The following is a 21,795-nucleotide window of genomic DNA, read 5'->3' on the forward strand; positions in this document are numbered from 1 at the left end:
TTGTTAAGAGGGTTTGGAGATCAGAGATAGATGGAAAATCCTTCCGTTTGCTGTTCGAGGCTGTGGTTGAGAGTTACCTGGGATTTTCCCCAAAAACTGATATTGATCATTCATGACTGCAAAGGACTGTTTCATGACCTCATTTAATGGCCTGATTTTAAACAACCGACAAGGCATGATAAGGCTATTTTTGGTGGGTCCAACCCATGCAGAGTGTAGGATGCCTCTTTGGAAATGTTAGGGCTGTGTTCACAGCATAGGTGTTGGCTGACATTGTAGTGGTGAAGGTGTGTAGAGAGATAAGATCTCTGATAACATGTCCATCTCATCAGAAAGCCTCAAGTAAATGCTGATCTAATGGCAAAATTACTTTGTTTTATAGGAAATGTTTTTGCCTTAGCAGAACATAGAGCCTTGTGAGCTACTTTTGTACCTACTTGGAGCACTTGGTTGACACTGTAGACTGATTTTTCTGTTGTTGAACTCCCACTGTACACGTGACTTGATTCCCCTTAGATGCCAAAGAGCTGAAGGGCTCTGTTTAGGGTTTTCAGCTTCTCAGTCTTAATGGGGCATTCATCTTCTAACACCACATTCAGAAATTCTTTGGGAGAACTTACCAGTCTTATTCTGGATTTTTTCCTTATATGTTTTTGAATAATTTTTTAAATTATTCAGCTTCATCGGAGAGTAAAATCGCTTTAAATGAAGTGATGAGAATTCAGGACTGTTTAAAGGGAAATTGCACAGGGAACTTGCTTCATATGTACGCAAAGTAATACCACAGTGTGGTTTGTCCAGCACCTAAAGTCTGCTGTAGAAATGGGAAATTTTGAGATACGCGGACATGTCTTTGCTCAAGGGCTGACATTAGTACCCCAGCTTCTTATTAAAGGAAGTGTTTGTTTCAGAATTGTGTTGCCATTTTAAAACAACACCAGTATGTCTTTCCTGCTTTGATCTGATAAAATATTGCCTTCCTTTGATTAAGATACAGTACTAGATTGTACCCTTTGAGTCACTCTGGCGTATTAGCTACCAATCCAACCTAGCATGGTGTGATGCTAATTGCCTGAGCTAAATGGTACAGGTTGCATTCTTTCACTTGCTGTTTATTCTTCTAGTAGTTTGTTTTCTGTTCTAATACAGCTGTTGTTGGTCCAATATTCTGTTTGACTGTTCCAGGATTTGAACATGTAAATTTAAAAATGTCTGTGTGTCAGAAGGTGTTTGTGTTTACCATATATGTGCAGACATACATCTGTGTTTACCATATATGTGCAAACCCTGTTCAGCTTTTGGCAGGAAAGGTGAGTAAAATGGAACGCAGCAGATTACAAAATATATTGTTAGAAGTCTTGACATGAAAAACTAAAGCTTACTTTAGGATAGGTGTCTGACTTCTGCCTTCATGAGGGGATTGTAAAGTGTTGGTTAGATGGTTAGTCTCAAATTTTAATGAACTGCAAGTTGTGTGGATTCTGCAGGGATATCCATGGACAGGAGGAACCTGTCTTTTCACCTCCAGATGCATTTTTTAACATTTCTCTGCATTCATGTAAGCTAGTGAGTATTGGGTAAAAAAGCCTAATGCTTTTGCTGCTATTGAGAGACCTTAGGCAATGGGGTGTCCTGCTCATGTGTAGTGAAAAGGTTGGGTGCAGTAGGTGGGTCCTTTGAGTCCAGGGCTCCAGCAGGTGGAGGAACACAACCATCAAGGGTGGTCACATTCCACGGAGTTACTTAATTTTAAGTAATGTTATTGTGAATATTTAGCATGTTCAGAATAAAGGTTGTCACCTTAAGTGTATTATGTCAGTAATATGTAGAAACGCAGGTCACTGAAATGACTTAGTAACTTGAATTGCAAGTGCACTGTTTGCGTGACTGTATTATCTGCAGCTGTTTCTATAAGTGGTATTTTTAGTCCCCCCAAAAATATGTGGTTGTGAATTTGTCAGTTTAATGGTTTTTTGAAGAACTTGAATGAAGAAAAACACAGCACCGCAGTTAGTAAGTGTAGTGAGTCATTCTGAATAAAATAAGTTGTTTCTGCAAACTTAATCTCACAGAACTTCTAGTGACAATGGCAAGGATTTTTGCAGAAGCTACATTTATTTAGCTTTCTAACCCTTTGTTCATGCATTTTAGAACCATTTTCCCTTTGTTTTGTGCATATATTTGTTAGTGCTAATGTTTTATTTTAATCTTCATTTAATAGTCTCCATTTTTAGACTTTAAATAGTGCATTTCTCTTTTAAGATGTACCTGCCCCTGATTTTTTTCTTCTCTGACAGTAATTTTTACATCTCTGATTTTTTTTTTCCAAGGATATTGTTTCTATGTGTCTTTTTTTTTTTTCTTTGTACAAAATCAATCTCATCAATTCATATGATATAGAATGTTCCCATCTGGTCACTGTGTTTCTGTTTCAATTCAAATGCTGAAATTTAACATGCTCTTCAAAATGAGGATATAATTATTGTAGAGATGGCTACTATAGTACATCTTTGGGATGGACATGGTATCCATGTGGAATGTTCAAACTCTTGAATTCAGTTTTCAGGTTTTAGAGTTTTCTGGTTTGTTTGAACATTTCATTTTCTAACGCATATGACTAAAATTAACTTCCTAAATATGAAGCGAGCAAAAACTCAGTTTAAATAGGCTTGTGTCTATAGCCCTTCTTTGCACACAGACATCATAAATTTCCAGTAGAAGTTAATCATGTTACATAAAAGGATGTTCCTGATATTCTCATAGTATAATGAACAAGGGGCTGGGGCAAAGGTCTCTGCAAAAGGAGAGAAAGCATGGGAAAGGCAACTAAAAGTGATGAAAGGGAAAGCAAAAACAAGAGGATAAGAAAGAAGTGAAGGAGAAGAAAACACTGAAGTAGTCCTTCAATAAGAATATGTTTTCCTCTTGTAGATATTGAATCTGATATTAACAACTAATTAACATAACTTAAAGGCTGAAGAGCCAGTCCTTTTATTTACAGTGTGTGGATGGGTGTTTGTACCTGTCCAATGAAATACAGAAACAGAAATTCCTCCAGTGATCATGAGCTTCAGGAGTAAGGCATTGATTATTCACGGAACAGTAGGGTAGCTTAGGTTTGACAGGATCTCTGACAGTCATCTAGTTCAACCCTGGGTTCAAGACATATCTGGCAAGAATGGGTTATTTTGGGCTGTGTGTCCAGGCTGTGTCTCTGGGGATTGAGGTTGTAGCTCTTGGCAGCCTGGTAAATTACTGGACTGTCATTACCCTATCTAGACTTGCTCCAGTATATGAATACCTTTCTTGAAGCACGAAGCCCAAAAGTGGACACAGTGATTTAGGTTCAGGCTTGGAAGTGCTGAGCAATTACTTCTCTTGGCCTGATGATAACACATGCTGCCCTGTATGTGATTGACCTCTTTTGCAAGGATAAAGTGACACTCAAAGGCTGACTAACACTCAAAGGATTCTCCAGCTCCTTATCTGCAAATCTGTTTTCTAGCCAATCTGTGCCACTGCACACGGTTGTTCCAACCCAGATGGAAGACTCCACGGTTATTTCTGTTGAACTGCCTAACATTCCTAATGTCAGCCCTTTTCTCAGGTCCATCAAGGAATAGCTGAATGTGGTCCTGCTCTCCAAAGTATTGACCACTCCCTCCAATTTGGTTTCACTCCCTAACTTGTTGGCAGTGCTCTCTGTCCTGTCATCCATGTTGTTTAATAAAGACAATAGTGTTCATCCCAGTATGGATCCCTGAGGGAAGCTGCTAGTAAGTGGTTGCCATCAAAGTTGGTGCTGCTGATCAGAACCCGTTGAGTCCAGAAATGCAGCCAGATTGCCTCAAATCTGCTTATACAGTGTGTATCTTCCCTGTGTTTCTTTGAAGGCTGAAGAGGAAACCAAGTCAAAGGCTATCCTAAAGTCAGAGTGTACAACATTTGCCATCTTCCCCTTCCTTGTCCACAGCACCAGAGTCTGTGGTAAATCCAAGTCCAAATCTTGGACTTTTTGTCCAAGAGACAAAAAGTCTCTTGGTAAATCCATGTGGGATATTAGCAGCTGCTCTGTCCATCATGTAACTGGCAATGGCTTCCAGAAGCTTTGCTCTGTAACTTTCCCAAGCATAGAGGTGAGACTTGTAGCTACCTGGATCCTCTTCTTCCCCTCCTTGAGGATGGGTGTGACATTTGCAATTACCCAGTCATGAGGAACCTGCCCTAATCACCAAGATGGTTCAGTGACATAGCATTGGCCACCTCCCTCAGAACCCTGGGGTACAGCCTGTCTGGTGCTTTTGCCTCATGTATGGTCAGTTGGGCTCAAGAGCCTCCAAAATGTCTTCCTTTACAGCAGGTGTTGCTCCAGTCCCACAGGAGGTTCAGGGACCTGCAGGGCCTGAGGGCAAAACTAACCAGTGAAAACTGACCCAAAAAAGACGTTGAGTGCCCTGGCTTGTCACAATAGGGCACGAAATAAAGATGCTTGACTCCTGTCAGAAGGCAGTAGAAATCAGAAGGCTTTATTTACAATTCATCCAGCCCTTTTATAACATGCTGTGCTAAGAAGGCACGTTATTGATCTATAGGACTGACACCTCTCCCATTGGCTAAGTAACAGAAATAGCAAATAACACCTCTTGTTATGGGAAAGGAATATCGTTTACACAAGGTTGTTTTGGGAAAAAGAAAACTCTTGAAAAGTTTCCCTTGGGAAGAGCTAGCAATTTTCAGGCTCAGAAAATATCCGGTCCACACTGCCTTTTTTCTTATCCTTTGACACTGGGCTCCTTTTTTCACCAATGGGTCCACATTTTCCTTAACCATCCTTTTGCTGTACTGTGTCAGCCATATTCTAGTACTATTATGTGGATAACTTCTCTGACAGACCTGCTGTAGATAAGCAGCATCCCCATATAGATATTAAAAAAAAAGACATAAGTAAACTATTGAAAATACTGAAGGCAACAGAAAATGTTAAGGGAAATTTTCAAAGTACGGAATTATATAAAGAAAGTTGAGGTTGAAAGTTTAAAATAATAGGAATGAATTTTCACACTGTGGAGTTGCCTGTACAAATGAGTTTCACACAGTGTTTTGAAGAGCACCAGTTTTGACATTTAAAAATAAAAAAAAAAGATACCTGAATGTATATTTGGGTAATATAACATTTATATTAGATGTGAACTCCGTCTTAAAACCAAACACCGATGCCTTTAGGAGCATACCTCTATGGTGCCTATGAACTTAATGTTTTAGGAGAAATGGCCCATTGCTAAGTTTCCTCCAGCTCCTCTAGATTGTTGGGTATTGAGCAGTGTCAGACACTGGACTTTCAGTTAAGCTGATCACTACTGTGACCTGGGGTGGTGCTTTCTGTGGTCTCTGTTAACATAAATGGTGAATACTAGCATTTAGGGAAGCTCTTAGTATTCTCTAATCGCTTTTCAAAATGCACTCACAGTCTTGGGAAATTCTGTATTGTACTTTCCCATTTTATGATTGAGTGCTCTCTTGCATGTGAAATCTCTGTGTCTGAGTCACTGTTTATCACAGGGTCAGTAAAACCTGAAAAGCATGCCACAGTTTTGATATTCTCTCAGTCAATTTGGTCAGAGTAGAAAGTAATCATTTAAAATTACTTCTCTAAGAAGAGAAAAGATATTTCTTCTTTTTTTTTTTTCTATCTTCATTTATAAAACCTGATTTATTCAGTGAGTATTGTCTACAATAGAATAACTTCAGATAAAGAATAATTTTTGTACATTGCTTTCTTACAGCATTTTGACTCTTACAACTTAAATAATTCCAGTTTATTTCAAGAATATGTTATGTGTATTTATACAGGTGTATTTTGTTTGTGTAAAAAGGATTGTATGCAAAATTGGGTGTCTGAATGATATGCACTAGTTCATGTTCACAAGATCAGACTAGGCATCTGGTAGCTTTACAAAGGGCTTGAAGTCAGATTCTATGAATCTCCTTCCAGTGGTGGTTTAAAAACTTTAAAAACACCTTGTGTTGTGATTAGGATGAGGACCCTAAAGGAAGTTTTATTTGTAGGGCCATGGAAGTCACTGGCAAAGTGATGTTAAACTGCCAGTATTCCCATCGTGGATACTGTATGCTATTGGCCATACTCTAACACCTTAAGTCTGGGTAGATACCAGAAACTTAGCTTTAGAAGTGAAGTGGTTTCCTTAGTCTTTTGGGAAAGGTAAAATCCTTACCATTTTTCCATTTGAATCATAGAAGTTTTGTTCTGATGCAGGAGATTATTGCTGGTCTTGTTGTGTGTTGTGCTTTATAGAAAGAATCTGTTGTTAGATGAAATATGTTGCCTTCTCTTCTGCCTCCAGCCCTAAACATTAGGAAATAAAATACTTTTGGTCACTTGCTCTTGTTTGCTAATGAATCTTACCTAGAATGCCACAAGTTATCTTGTGTTGATTCCCAAGGGAGACCTTTGTTTGCAAGGTGGTGTAACATTTTGATTGTTATGTACTTAAAATTAACTCCTTTTGACTGTTTGACGCTAGTGTTGCTAGTATCATTCTTTTAACCGTCTGTATCTTTCTTTTTGCAGCTTGGGTCCTGTGTTTGCGCTGTTTGTTCCATTTTATTCCTCCATTCCGAGAGTGCAGGTGACACAAGTATTGGGCCACTTTTCTATCACAAACAAGTCTCTGGTCTACATACTGGGTTTACAGGTATGGTATGTACTTGCTTGTTCATCTTTTAATAAACTAATGATGTAGTAATTAGTATTTCTGTTTGTCTATGAATTTTGATGCTTCCTTGTGCACGATTCAGCATGCATTTAGCTAGTAACTATCCCTCAGCTAAAACATGGAGAAACGTTATGTATGCTGTAGTGCTGAGCAAGTGATCTGTTCTTACCTTGTCTTACATGGGAAAATATAATAGACAATTCAGCAGGGGGTTTTTTGGTTGGTAAAATGAATTAGATGAAAAGAGATTAAAATGGAACCTGATCCTAAGGCATCTTTATCTTTCACCTTTCTAGTTTGCTTATATTCCTGAATTTCCTTATTTTTCCCTTGTCTATCAGAGTTCAAACAAAGCAGTAGAATACAATATTTTTTATGGTAAGACTGTTAGTAAATAATCAAGGTTTTGGCTTAATTAAACTTTTCTATAAATTAATCTTATTTGTATATCATGCATTACCATGTGACAAGCAATTTAAAATAGTGTAACATAGAGGACAGCAACATCATGTAGTATTCTGTGAAATATGACTGGAAAAATATAGCTACTTGGTATAGAAAGCCAGTAATTATTCAAAAAACAATAAGAAAACCCCAAACGCCAGCAGCCTAGAAATGAATGGACACTTGTGTCACAACCTGAATGATGAAATAAGAGATGAGCAAATTTATGAGAAATTAGGCTCACTTCTTTATATTCTAGGGATTCAAAAGTAGCTCTGGCACTAGCAATGGGGAAAACACCATAGTTATGTGAAATGTGGTAGAGAGTATTTTAGAATAAGTAGTCAGTTTCAGAATATTGACTTGTTCTTCATGTGAACATTTCATTCATCCTCTTTCTTGCTCAGCCTTTGGTTTCCTTCACTTTCTGCTCCAGCACCTTATTTTCTTGATCTTTTAGAAGTCTTGTTTCCTCTCTTCTGAACTCATCGGTTCCACTATAATTACAGTCTTTGGGAAAGCCATGGTCACACAATAACCTGTTTTCCATGATGTCTTTAGCCTTTTGCTCTTGTGCACACAGCACCTCCAGTGCAGAGCAATGCTGTCACTGACCCCGTATCTCTGCAGGATCTCTCCCTGCTGAGCACTGAGTGGTTGCTGCCATCGCACACAGGCTAAGGGGAGACTCATTTGCCTTCTCCTCATGTGTAAACTCTGCCCTTATCTCAAGTCACTCTTTCCGTAGTCAGAAATCTAGAGGGAAGGTGTTCTCCTGATTCAGTCAGCATCATGCAGAAACATTTTAGTAACCGTTTTCAGTCTGTTTTTCCAGTTTGTAATAAGCTTCTCCAGGTGATTAGTCACATATGTTGTTAGAAACAATGAGCTGCCATGTTGGCTTATCAGGATTTTTTTAAAAAATTCACTCTGATGTATTTCTGTGATTTCATGTCAGCAAATATGTCACTGGGTAAGAACTTTATTTCTTTAATTTTGATGCTTGTGCTTAGTCCGCTTGAGACTGCGTGTTTGAGAGCTTCACTTGGAGTGCCTGCCTGATTGGAACTCTTCTCCTGTTGCTGCTGAGTCATTTCCTTTGCTTCAGTCTGTCTTTCAGACCTGTTTTTCTGTGCTGCCTATAACTGACATCCTGTTATACTTAGTAAGCTATATGAAAATAAAATGTATTGTTCTGTAGAAGGAGAACAATTGTTGGATCCCTGTGTTTTTTCCACTTGCTGCTTCTGGAATACTTTTTTTTTTTAGTGTTAAACTGAATTTTAACAGAGGTAAAAGTTTGACGTCTCCCATTGTCACGATGAGTGCATAACCTATATCACATTGCAACTTAGTGGTTCATATAGCAGCAGCTTCGTTAAATAAAAATTTTAATCCCTGCTCTTGTCTTCTAGCTCTTAACCTCTGGTTCCTACATCTGGATTTTAGCCTTAAGTGGATTGGTAAGTCTTACTGTTAAAAAATCATGTGTTGCTTAACACACTCTGTTATGTATGCAATCAGCACTATATATTTGGACTCAAAAAGAACAGAAATTACTAAGTAACATTTTGTGTTGGTAAGTAGAAAGTTTTCCTCTTCAACTTCCAAATATGTAAAGCACTGACTAGCTGGTGACAAACTGACAGACAACAAAATTGGTGGTTAATATTTTCAGGGTGCCACTGCTGCCTGCATAAAATTAATTTTGTTGCCATGGATATAGCTGTACACCCACAACTATAAATGAGGTTATTGAGGAAATGGTAGAAATGTGTACCCCGGATTGGGGTTTGTTTTTTCAGTTTTCTGCAAGCCTCAGGCTTTGATTCCAAAACTCAGGTTTTAATAACTTCGCTGCGAGGGTTTTTCATGCTTTGCTGTTCTCCTAGGAGATCTGTAATATAGCTGTTTCTCACAACGACAATGACAGTAAGGGCACAAAATCACATTCATCACATCAGTCAGGTAAAGGAGGTGTGATCTGTCTTTTTCCTTTCTGACTCTGTTCTTGGTACTAAGGCACTTAGTGCTGAAACAGATTGTGCCAAATCTTTAGATTGTTAGATACAGATAAGCTTCTTTTTAAATTTTACAAACTTAGAAATTAGAAGCTCAGACTGATTTCTTGGCCCAAAAATTGTAAACTTTTTCAACAGTGGGAGTGCCACCACTTCCAAGGGAGCTCATTATTAAGTTGATGGAGAATTCAAATTATGCCCCTGTTGTATAGAACCTACTGATTTGAATATGGGTTGAGCTCAGAGGGAAATGCTGCTACAGCTTTGTAGTTTGGTCTCTTATCATTTGCATTGACTGTTGCAAAATATTCTGTGAGTTTCTAGGATAACTAATAACAGGAGTGACAGAGCAGCAAATAGTGACATCTGTTCGTGATTTGATCTTGCCATAAATACCAATGAAAGCTGTGCAACTAACAAACCAGGATCTATCTCCCCTGGAGATCAGCCCAAGCCCCTGTGCCCACTGAAGGATCTGTGACTTCCTCCAAATGCACTGCCCTTCCTGTTACTCTACTGGCTCTTTTAATAGCCCTTCCTTTCAAGCAGGTGTTCATTAGAGAGGGAAGGAAAGGAAAGAAATGGAAAGGCATTTTAACTCCCTCTTTCCTGATGACCGAAGTTCTATGTATACTTGATTAAACAGACATATAAAGAGTAGCTCAATTTTTTTTATAATACATTATGCAATTCCTATTTTAATTCTGTCTTAATATAAAGTTTTATTCTTCTGTATAATGAAACTTGCTCAACTTTCTTAGTAATCTTTTTTAGAAATCAGCTTTTTTAAAAAAAAATTCTGGTTGACAGTATGTTTTACTTAGGTGTATATCTATAGGATTAAATTGAATTACCTCTGTGTCACAAGAAGGCTAAAAAATCATTTCAAGTTTTCATATTGCTTCAGTCAGCATGAATTAAGTCATCATCAATGATGATGTGTTTTCAGTCTCAGTTTTGTTCTGCAACAAGGAGAGAGCTGCACTCCACCACTTTGTAATAAGTGCTGCAATTTGAAAAGAAATTCATGTTAGGATTTTCAGCCTTTTTTTTTTTTTTTTGGCATAGCATATCTACCACACTTGTGTGATTAAGAAGTCTCTTTTTCTCCTCTGTTAGAAATTATAATTTGGCATCTTTTGGGAAAACTTGATAAAGGATTAAAGTTTCACAGTGTATTAAATAATCTGAAGGAGGATATGCAACACTATAAAGGTGCCTTTTAGCACTACAAGTGCTCTTGGTTGATAACCTATGTGTATATACAATTAGAGAAATAAATAGATTGTCAAATTAATGTTAAGTCATTCTGACAATCTGCGTTATTTAATTCTTACTACACTTGACAGTTTTTTAGCTGCCTACCTTAATCTTTGTGGGCTCAAATTTTTAGGTATTTGTACAAAAAGGATGAGTAAACACATGAGCACCAAGTTCGATGGGTGTCATATTTAGTCACTAGTTCACTGCCTGGTAGACACTTCACTGTATTTTTAGCACTGAAGATCACTTAGGCATTCATATTGAGTGTATTATGATGCTGTTCTGTAATTTAGCTTTTGTTGCTCATTTGCTTATGTGGAATATTAAAATGGATGGTGCCAGCACAATTTTTGAGTTGTTGTCAGTTTCCACTTTGTCTTCACTGTGTTCCTGGTTTAGGTTTATTTAAATCCTCAAAGTCTATATTTGAACGTGACTAAATGGGATCTGACTTTTCAGTTACATCCTTACAAGTATTGTTAGACTTTCGTATGAATTCTAGGCAGGGTATAGAGGTACTGAGAACTGTACTGCCTTGTGTTGTTGTTTTCAGGGGTTCTGAGTGATGCCTTCATTACAGGAATGTGTATATGGGTCTATATCTGGAAGTAGGCATTGATGTAATGTGCCTAGTGATAGGGAATTTTTGACAATTTGTAGTTTTGATGGTGAATTTTTCTCAAGTGCAGAAATTACAGCTCATGTTTTGTTATTGGAATATAAAAGGTCTGCTGTGTCTGTCTTTGTGACAAGGTATATCTTGCTAGATCTAATTTTAAACCAGCACAAGAATACATTCTTAAAGGCAGTTTCTTTACTGTTCAGATGAAACTGGACAATCAGTTATTGTACTTTTAGTATATCAATTGCTGGTATGTTGTATAAAACATGCTGTTTATATATATGATGCTTATGTATAAGGAAGAGAGAATTTATGAAGTAGACTAAAGAAATTCCCAAATCTGACGTAATCGGTATTTTGTAATCATCTTGTGATTGATAAGACTAATTTAGTTTCTTGTGATTTATTTTGCCAGGAATATATGATGCCTGGCGCATACAGACCAAATTTGTTTCCTGTGATAGGAGTTTTTTGGGGTTTGTGTCGTAAAGTTAGGAAACATATTAGAGATGCCCAAAATGCTTTCAGTAGTTGTTTACAGAAGTGCTTCCATGTAGTGCATATCACTGAATTTAGTGGAGGCTTGAAACAGTTTCTTCACTATTTTTTTCTTTAAAATAGTCAAAACCCTGAGAAAGTAGTATTCATGTTTCATTGGATGTATACATCTTCTCTTCCTTTTTTTCCTACCCCTTTAAAATCTCTTGGATTCCCACTTTGCATTTTTCCTTGCTATACTCTGGTAGGATTGAAATTTGAGAGCTGTGTCAAGGCTCAGTCATAGCTAGAGCTCACCCGCTTAAAGAAGTAAGATGAGGTTGGTGACCAGCAGAAGACATGTCCCTCAAAGACATGCAGTTCCTTCCACTTTCTAGGATAATGTTGTCATTAGACAGATCACATGCCATTGGTTTTTCTGAGTAGCTTAGGGCTATATTTGATAGGGGGAAGGTATCTTTCAGGCCCTTTCTGTGATTTTACTGTTGTAGCCTTTCTTCTTACCTCGTGTTGGTTTTTCATTTGTTTGCAAGATTACCTGCACTGCATGAAGTTCAAAATTTGGAACCCACCAAGTCTCCTGTGAGCTGTCTTGGGATTTTTGTAGAGTTCAGTTCAAACCTTAGGAAACTGAAATTGAGAAGTTTCTAAAACCCTGCTTGACTTGGAGATTTCAGTAAGCCCAATGCATCAGTTTTCTGCATTGTTACTGTGCTACGCTGGAATTTACTTTTCTCAGAGTATATAAAAAGTTGTGCTTTTTATATCTAGATACTGGAAAATGTAGAGAATCTGTCATTTGGAGGTTGTACTTTAACAGTTTAAGGTTAAGGTAGAAAGGTCAGACACTGTTGAGTGCATGTTTCAGTTCTGTTTTTTTTGTGTACATTATTAATATTCATAATTTTGAAGTGGCTAACTTAGTTTTACATACACAGGTATCTGCTGTTAAATGCTCCCAAGTATACTTGAATTGTACTTTTGAGTTCTGTTTGTTTGGAACTTTATTCATTCTTTCTATTAGTTATTCATTCAGCTGAGGTGTTATTGTATAGTGAACTAATGTCCTTTGGAATTTGCATTTGTAGGATCAAATGGGATTCATCTGGGGAGCAAAAGAATTGTACCAGACTTTCATTATTTTAGTTCTTATCTTAAAAATAGCATTATATAGTTAATATCTGATCAGACCTAGGAATCATTGATTTTCTTGTTGTTTTTCTTCCCCTTTCACATTTTTCTTAAGTGATTTTGAACAATTCATGCTGAATTCTTTGTTGTTTTAAAAAATGTTTAGAAAGGAATGGAGAAGCGTTTGTATTACCCCACAGTATAGTGTTCACATTTAAAATATCATCCTTTCTACATACTTAAAATTAGTATTAAATATGTGCTTTCTCAAAGAGAATCTTTGGTCAGAGTCTGTTAATATACGCAGTTACCTCCACGTTCATGTCCTGCTGTGCATTGTCCTTCATCCTCCAATTAGTCTGGATATCCTTCAGTCATCCACATTTAGTCTCATGAAGGACTTTAGTCAAAGTGTGTTATTTTTTTAACTCTATGTAACTGTGATTGTTAGTGGATTCAGGTAAATTTTAGTTAAATGTTGAATCTAGTTAATTTTTAAATATTTGACCTTGGTGTTACAGCATAAGTATCAGTAGTATTGCTAATATCAGTGAGACTACTCACGTTTTAAAAATTCTGCCTATGCTAATTTACTTACCTGAGTAAAACGGTGTGTTTTGTGTGTAGCTGATGTGATTCCCCTTTCCTGACAGAACTACCTACCCAAGAGTTAGTACTCAGACAGTTCACAGAACCACTGAAGGTAACATCTGGTCCAGCCTCCCCACTCAGACAGGGCCACCCAGTGCAGCTTGCCCCAGGACCGTGTTCTGATGGCTTTTGAGTATTGCCAAGAGTGGAGACTTACCACCTCCCTGGGTAACCTGTGCTAGTGTTGAATCAACCTCACAGTGAAAAAGTGTTTCCTGTTCTTCAGAGGGAGCCTCCCATGTTTCAGTTTGTGCCCATTAGCTCTTTTCCTGTCACTGGGAACCACTGAGAAAAGCCTGGTTTTGTCCTCTTCATTTCCCATTGGGCATTTCTTTGATAAAGTCCCCTGAGCCTTCTCTTCTCCAGGCCAAACAGTCCCACTTTTTTCAGCCTCTCCTCATGTGAAAGATGCTCCCAGTCCTTTGATCATCTTTGTGGCCTTGCACTGGACTTGCTCCAGCAAGTCCACATCTGCTGTGCCAGGGAGCACAGAACTGAACTAAGTACTCCTGCTGCAACCTCAGCAGTGCACAGCTTGTGAAGTGCATAGCCTGAAATAAGAAACGGAAAGGCAATAGAGGAGCAAAGACTGGAAAAATGAAAACGAAGCATTGTCTGTCTGCTAACTTCAGGACAGATGCAGATATACAGATGTACATTAATCCATGTGCTGAATCCTGCCCAAAACTAACATGAAGTATTTGTGTGTGGACAATTCTCAGTGTTCAGCTGAGTGATTTTAAGTGAGATGTGTGTCCTTATGTTCTACTGATTTTATTGACTTAATACCCTCTGTGGTGGGAGCTTTGACATCTTGCCCAGGTCAAGATGTGAACACATGACAACTGACGAAGCTACCAGCATTTATTCCTGCATCAGTTAATGCATCTGAGAAAAAAAGGAGTTGGTTCATCTGGAATACAGGGGTTGTTGGTTTGGCAGTGAGGTTGTAATTGTCTGGGGAGGAGGGAAATGCAGATGTTTCCAACTCTGAAAGAAGGAGAAAGTAATGAGAAAGGACAGGAAAAGGTAATAATGTTCATAAGGTACTTTCTCTGTAATACCTGTGGCTTCTGTAGAAAAATGAAGATTGGTTTTCAGTTTGTATTTGACTTCTAAATTTCTCTTAGGGCTGAGGAATGAGTTTCTGTGTCCAAAATATGGTCTATTTGTTCAGTTGTACCAACTGGTTCATTAGGAATTAGATTGTTCTCTCAACACTTGTTATTTTGGCAGCAATATTTCCCTTTTTCAGAGAGGGAATCCATGAGACTAATTCATGTGTGAATTACTCTGTGTGTGTGTACTTTGGAGACATCTGCCAAAGGATGAGTTTGCATCCTAAGAGTGCCCATTTCTCTCTGTTGACTATGACACCAACTTTAAACAGCTAGCTCATAAGTAGGCTTTTAAATTACAGATGTCTATGTTGGGTCAGATTAATCAAATCCTGATCTTTTAATTAAAGAGATTTGGTTAATAGCATGATAATCATCACCTACAGAATGCCAGCAGAGACCACAGGAACCTATGCTTAGGACACAAGTACAAATGAAGAATAGCTGTACTGTGCTGAAATGGCAGTACAGTTATGCTTGCACACACACAATGTTTTTTAGCTGATAATGATTCCATCTGACCAATGAAACTCTGATGAACTCGGAAGAAAAAAGTTTCAAGGCATCTGGAAAATTTATGACTCCAATCAACAGGAAACAAAATTGAAGAGAAATATTTTAGTATCACTATAATGTTATTTTTCTCTCAAGGTAACTAGCTCTTGCAAAAAGCTGTTTATAGTACTTGCAACAATTTCCAAAAAGGAAACCCTAACAGAATAATCTGTTAGAATTGTAAAAGAAGTTGAAAATAAATGTATAGTGGGTTAATTTGTTGGGTTTTGTTTCTTGGGTGGTTTTCACACAATCCCTCTTGGTTTGATAAATGCTTTCTCTAATGAAGATAAGTACAGAATCCTAACACAAACTTCCACCCATGTTTTGATTCTAGTTGTATAGAATTCAGAACATACTAAGGATTCAGCAGATAAAACAGGTATAAAAATATCATTTCACCTTAAGAAAACTCCTTGCTTTTCATTTGTTGGTATCTGAAAATAGCCAAGTCTTGAGTGCATATGATGACTATATTTATATTTTTCAGAAGAAAATAATTGAGTATTTGATGTCAAGTTCTGTGAAAATAATTTTCAACATCATTTTCTACACCAGTCTGTTCACTTTTTTTTTCTGTTTGATTTCCTTTTTTGGTGTTAATCAAGTACAGTGAATTTAAATATTTAAATTTTAAATACTACTCCAGCTACTTGTTGAGCATATGTGTCTTTGCAATATAAAATACTGGAGAGCTTCCATGTTTGGTTTACCTAATGTACAGAGAAACTACAGCTACTTCTTTTTTCTGAAAAATGTACAACTTTGGAAGGACATGAGGGAAGGGGAGGGGAAGTTAGGCTTTTTATGGGGGCAGGAGGAGGTTAGGAAACTTCATGTGAAGAACCAGTAGTAAGCCACAGCATTAAGAAACTGAAAATATTTGGGCACACTTTTATTCTGTAGTGTACCAGAGAGTTTCCAGCATCCTCCATTTTCTCTTCTTAGCACTGTGCCGCATACAATATGGTGGATGATGCTGTGACTTACACAAATTAAGATGCACCTTATGTTTCCAGCCACAAATTATCCATTTTAGCAGTGTGAACAAAACCACAACATCTTTCTGTGGTGACTTTTGGAGGCTAAAATACAGCGGAGACTCCTCTGTTTGGGGGAAGTAGCCCTTTAATCTGATGTACAGTGCTGAAGCTGGTATATAATGAGATTATCTTTATTGAATAAACAGTGTTGCTTTGTGTTCTTAAAGACTAGACATTCACTCGATGTCAGTAACAAAAACAGTGTAAAAAGTGCCTTTATACTTTGTCAAAGCTTATGTATTTTAAAATTGTATCTGTCAAGTTCTGTATATGAACCAGCTATAGAGGAAGTTCTTTGGAAATACTTGACATTAAGATGAGAGTATGACACTGAGCCAGACTGAATCACAAGACCTTTTTAAACTACAAATGTCTCCATTCTGGGTTTATTGGAAATATGGAAATAGCTATCTTGTCCTCCCTAGTTGAAACTTAGTGAAAATTTGTTATGACTGACCGTAGCATTTTAAAGTTTCTTACGCTTCCACATAATAGCTCTTCATTTTAGCATGTCCATAAACTTTTAGCCTTAAAAAGCCTTTTCTTCTGATTAAGTGCTCTGGAATCAGTTGCTCTCTACAACTACTTAAAAGGAGATTGTGATGAGGTGAGGGTCAGTCTTTTTTTCCAAGTAAGATAAATGGAAATGTCCTTTAAGTTGTGCCAGGGAAGGTTTAGATTGAATATTAGGAAAAATTACTCACCAAAAGGTTTGTCAAGCACTGGAACAGGCTGCCCAGGGCAGAAAGATGTTGAGTCACCATCTCTATAGGTGTTTAAAAGACATGTAGATGTGGCACTTAAGGACATAGTGGACTTGGCAGTACTGGGTTAACAACTAGACTTGATGATCTTAAAGATCTTTTCCAGTGTAAATGATTGTATGCCCAGCCATCTCTGCTAAGAAAAATACGAGAATGCTTTTACTGATGCAGCTGCTAACTGGTGCTTGCTGTATGCTTTCCCCTCTGAGACAAGCAAGTTCCAAAGTACTGACACCAAAGACAGGCTGCTGTTATCTCATTGCTCTGTTCTCTACATTGACTTGATAAATAATGATTCTGTTTGTGGTTAATGTGTTCAGACACGTGTCAAGATTTGTCATACGCTCAGGGAGATGTAGATTTTCCTATAACCACTTCTTTGTTTTGTTCTTGTGACTTTTTGAACCCGATCAAGATTTTTTGAAAACAATAGACCTTTTTGAAGGTGGTTAGAGAGAGCAGAGATCAGTATCTAGGAGGGACATTTGAAAGAAGCGAGGGAATGCTGATGTAACATTGGACAAAGTATTTTGAGTGAGACTTCTTTCCCTGCCTAGTTAACATCTGTACAATCAGGTGTGCAAAACCCCTAGAACGAAAGAGGGGTCCTGGTTCCATAGCCTGATGATACTACCTACATCTAACAAGGTGGCAGATAGGAAGATACTTTGTAGGCTCTGGTGCTGCTTGTGCATTTTGCATTGAAGAAAACATCAGATTAAATGTGTATGTAATATTTGCAATCTGGTTCAGTAATTCTCACTGCCCCAAAAACGATTACTCAGGTACTGTGTGCAATCTAGGTTTCCTTGAGTGAGCGACCTATCTATCTGACTTTCTCAGGACCAGGGCAACTAGCTTCTGAGGGACCTTCTTGCTAGGCAGACACCTCAAGTGGAACATACCCAAACCAGGGGAATTGCAGAAGTGATATGAATTTTCTTCCTCTTATTGTTTGTCGATTAGGGCTATATCTTAGTTTCCAGTTGATGTGCACAGATTTTAGTCATAAGTTTACAGTCATCTGGAACAGTTTCACTAGAGCTGAGGAAAGAATATCTGAGGTCGTGAGAAACCTTCTGTTACAGTGCCCTGTCCAGTTAGGACCTTCCTTTGAATACAGAAAATTTTTCTTAAAGGCAGCCTTCTCTCTGATGTGACTGGCCTTTATAGCATTTACCTCCTTTCTCATAGCACAACTGAAAGACTGAAGAGGTTAAGAGTAGTTTAAAACTGTTCTTTCTCATTTTAGAATGACAGCCCATGCTTGGTGTTAAATCCAACCGAGTCATAAAATGAAAGTAGAATAAAGCAAAAATCATTGTTTCCAAAGGCAGAATTTTTTTTGCCAAAAGTCTCACTACCTCACTGGATATTAAACAATAACCTTGTTAATAATCTGAAAAATATCCCCCCTCCTGAAGAATGTTGCTTTTTCCTATTTTCCTATACTGTCTCCCTTGGTATACCCAGCAATGCATTTAGTACCTTTATATAAATGTCAGTGAGATACAACAAATAGCCCCAGATGAATAAATAAATGAATTTTTCAGATGCAGAGTTTCTACACAACTTTTAGCATAATTTAATTTCTGGAGTATGTTTACAGATTTTTTGAGGTTCAGATCTCTTCCTGTTCATTTCACTGTGCTGTGACAGCATAATTCTTGTGGCATAACAGACAATAGAGTCACAGATGTTGAAATGTGGCGCAAATCAGAATGCACATGGGACTGCTTTGGGCTCAAGTGCTGTGGCTTCACAATGGCATTCAAAATAATGGCTGAGTGATGACTATAAATCCATTTATAGGGCACATGGATTTCTCTTTCTCCTGTGGAATCTGAAATGAAATCAAGCCTCAAGGCAAGCACCAGCACAGGGAATGTAGCTTTGTCTTATGGGTGGGATAAAGGCCTCACAAAAACTGGCTTTTTCAGTAGCACAGTTTTTAATGAATTGGTTTTTAAATGTTTGGGGTTTTTTCCCTTCTGTAAGGTAGATGGGCTTCTTTTGGAATTAGTGTGTGCATAGTCTTAAATTTAACTTCAGTTCTGCTGATTTGCTTTTGTTTTTACTAGAAGGAGAGACTTGGGTGGTGGGTACAGAAGACTTAAGGGGGTTTGGGTTTTTTTAAGGAGTGTTTAGAGTGCTTCAGCATCCTTAAGAGCAGCCTTAATCTTCTCAGGTCAGCATGCAGCATACCCTGATGAGCTCTTTTACTGGAAATTAAAATTTTATTTTAACTTTGGCCAGTTTTAGAAAGGGTGACTTGGCTTGAGCTCAAATTCCAAAACAAAAAACCCCAAGCAACTTTATGAGTCACAGGCAATACACCACACAGATTTAAAAAAGCAATAGTTTGTAGTTGTAGGGAAGTAAAGAAATCCCCTGTTCATTCTTTGATTCTTGCCTGAGAACTGTGAGTAAATACAGTAAAAGTGTTTTAAAAACCAGACAGACCAACTGTTACCTGCAGCCAAATTCAAAGTAGATGTGGTGTATTTAAGTTTTTTGGTTTTCAGGGGTTTTTTTAACATTTCATTTTTGATTTTAGATTTCTGGGATTTGCTACAATAGCAGCATCTTAAAAGTTCATCGAATTCTCTGTGTACCCAGATGGGTAGCAAAGATATTTTCTTGGACTCTTGAACCCGTCTTCTCATCTGCGGAACCATCGAATGAAGTTCGAGTGGGAATGGGAGCAACAGTTGACATCCAGAGGCAGCAGAGAATGGAGTTACTGGATCGTCAGATCATGATGTCTCAGGTTGCCCAAATGAGACGGCAAAGACAGCAGCAGGTATTGCTGTACATTCTTTAAGGATTATATCGTTATAAGAAATACACTTTTTTGGTTCGTAGATCTTGCACTGTTCCTGTGTCTTAAAAGTAATGCATTTTTAAATTTTTCTCTATCAGTCTTTCATACACTGTTATACTGCTGATAGCCATTTAAGTGATTTATGTGGCTTCATATGTTAAAACTGCTTCACAGGATGTGAGCAGAATGTCAGACAATCTTGTTCAGGTATCAGTACTCCTGGCGTTCTGTCACAAAAAATGAGGCTGAAAGGTAAAGTGTTTCCTTCTTGGCAGTCTTCAATGAAAGCCACTGTTTAAAGTTAGGAAGTCAAAATGCTCCTCACTCTTCTGAATATTTGTCTGGTTAGCAGCCTTTTCAGAGAGGTTGAAAATTTTCTATGGAATTCCTTTGTTTGTAGGTGTATAGGTTGTTTCTTAAGGGCAGAAGTGACTTTCTGTTTGCCATGTTTAACCCTCTTGGTTTATTTCCTTATTGAACAGAATAGCAGAGTCTTTTTATTTTCTCTGTTTTATACAAACCAACAAATCCAGATATTCTCAGACTTTGTGTTGTAGGGCAGCAAAATAAGGCAGGTGTTGTCTCAATTCCTGTATCTTAGACGTGTTCGCTTTCTTCACTGACTTTTCTTTGCCTGAAACGCAGCTCTGAACTGATACACGAGTTCTTCTTGTGTTTGGGGTAGTGTAGTGCAAACAGGTATCATTGTGTTACCCTTAATGCATTCCCAGAATTAGAGGTGTGATGGCATAAAGCTTTGGCCTGCAACTGGAGTATGAATCTTTGTTTCCGATCCCTGATAACATCATTCTATTTTTCTTGTTTCCTTAACATTTTAAGATGATGAAATTATTCCTCAAGCAGAAACTTCTCATCTACTTTTCTCTATTCCTATTAAAACGCTAATCAGTTTGAACATACGAACTGAGCTAGAAATTACTCAGTTCTTAAATGTTGCCACTGTAATAGAAAACACATTGAAACTGTATGTTGGGCTACAAGCAGCTGGGAAGACTGTGGCTGGGTTTCTTCAGATGTGAGAAAGAAGCCATTTCCAGTTATGAAGGGCAGTCTTTCTAATATATCTTTAATTACTAAAAGTGGTAAATAAATTCAGAATGGTAAATGATAAAAGAACTGTTGATAACATTTTCTTCTCATCTTGTCCTTTCTCTAGGCTATGAACAATGAAAGTGGAAAAATGTCTTTTCATGTTTGACTTCAAATAGAATTCTTTAAAAAGGTGGAGGGGTTTGACTAAAATTCAGGAACACTGTTTGAACATCAGTAAGATGCTTCCCTTTACAAGTTGCTGTAACACTTTCAAGTTACCTTTATGTTTAGCCTTTAACTTGAGCAGAGCATTTATTTAACTGGTAGTGCTAATCTGTGAAACCAGTGATCAGAAGGCGATAGGATCAATGTATGAATGTTTCATTGAGTCGCTTCAGAAAAGGTGTGTCATGAAAGCTTTTGACCCACCTGGTGTTTTTAATGACTCACTCACAGAATTTACTGGTCATCAGCTAAATCGGAAAAAGCATCACTCACAAATTTTGCTTTGTAGTCGTAAAAATGAAAACCAGACTGTTTTCAATCTCAAAATAATATTTGAAAAATTGAAAACCATTTTCTGGATTGCTGTACTTGGACAATTCTTTTGCCTTTAGAAATTCAGCAAGGTGTAATTTGAAGGCAGTAGAGTGGAACAGATCATGCTACAGATGAAAGGAATTTAGATTATAATTTTACCTGTGGGAGTGAAGCTATAAAGAATGCAGATCAGTTTCTTAGACAGGTTTTTTTTTTTGTGAAATTGAAAATAATAAAAGCTGTGAAGAATATGTCAGCCATCAAATAGGGCTTTGAATTATATTCTGGATAAATGTTGTGTGGATTTCTGAAGTCCCAATATGCTGTCTGTAGGTAGTGTGCCATAGGTGAGATAAATTAACATTTTCTCTCACATTTTCTGCTTTGCTTGGTGAGGGAAGTGAACTTTAACTTTCTTCTCTATGCCATAGTGCAACAATTTTTGTTCAGCTGCTGCTTGAGAAGGTGCTCTGCTCATTCCTCACACTCCTTTACTCTTCAGTTCATCTCTTTGAGAAATGAGACAATGCAGTT

General features: G+C 37.6%; 1 protein-coding gene across 3 annotated transcripts in view; it reads left to right on the forward strand.

The window, feature by feature from the left end:
* UBAC2 (UBA domain containing 2) overlaps positions 1 to 21,795 on the forward strand; it is an 89,647-nt gene that overhangs the window by 50,650 nt on the left and 17,202 nt on the right. For all 3 annotated transcript variants that reach the window (XM_066176398.1, XM_066176400.1, XM_066176399.1), the window contains exons 5-7: positions 6,590 to 6,713; positions 8,594 to 8,641; positions 19,402 to 19,647. In XM_066176398.1, coding sequence (XP_066032495.1) covers positions 6,590 to 6,713; positions 8,594 to 8,641; positions 19,402 to 19,647 — 418 coding nt within the window. The remainder of the gene's footprint in view (positions 1 to 6,589; positions 6,714 to 8,593; positions 8,642 to 19,401; positions 19,648 to 21,795) is intronic.

The sequence above is a fragment of the Chamaea fasciata genome, unplaced genomic scaffold, assembly GCF_029207755.1.
Source record: "Chamaea fasciata isolate MVZ Bird 193981 ecotype frontalis unplaced genomic scaffold, bChaFas1.0.hap1 SCAF_2, whole genome shotgun sequence".
Classification (NCBI taxonomy): domain Eukaryota; kingdom Metazoa; phylum Chordata; class Aves; order Passeriformes; family Sylviidae; genus Chamaea; species Chamaea fasciata.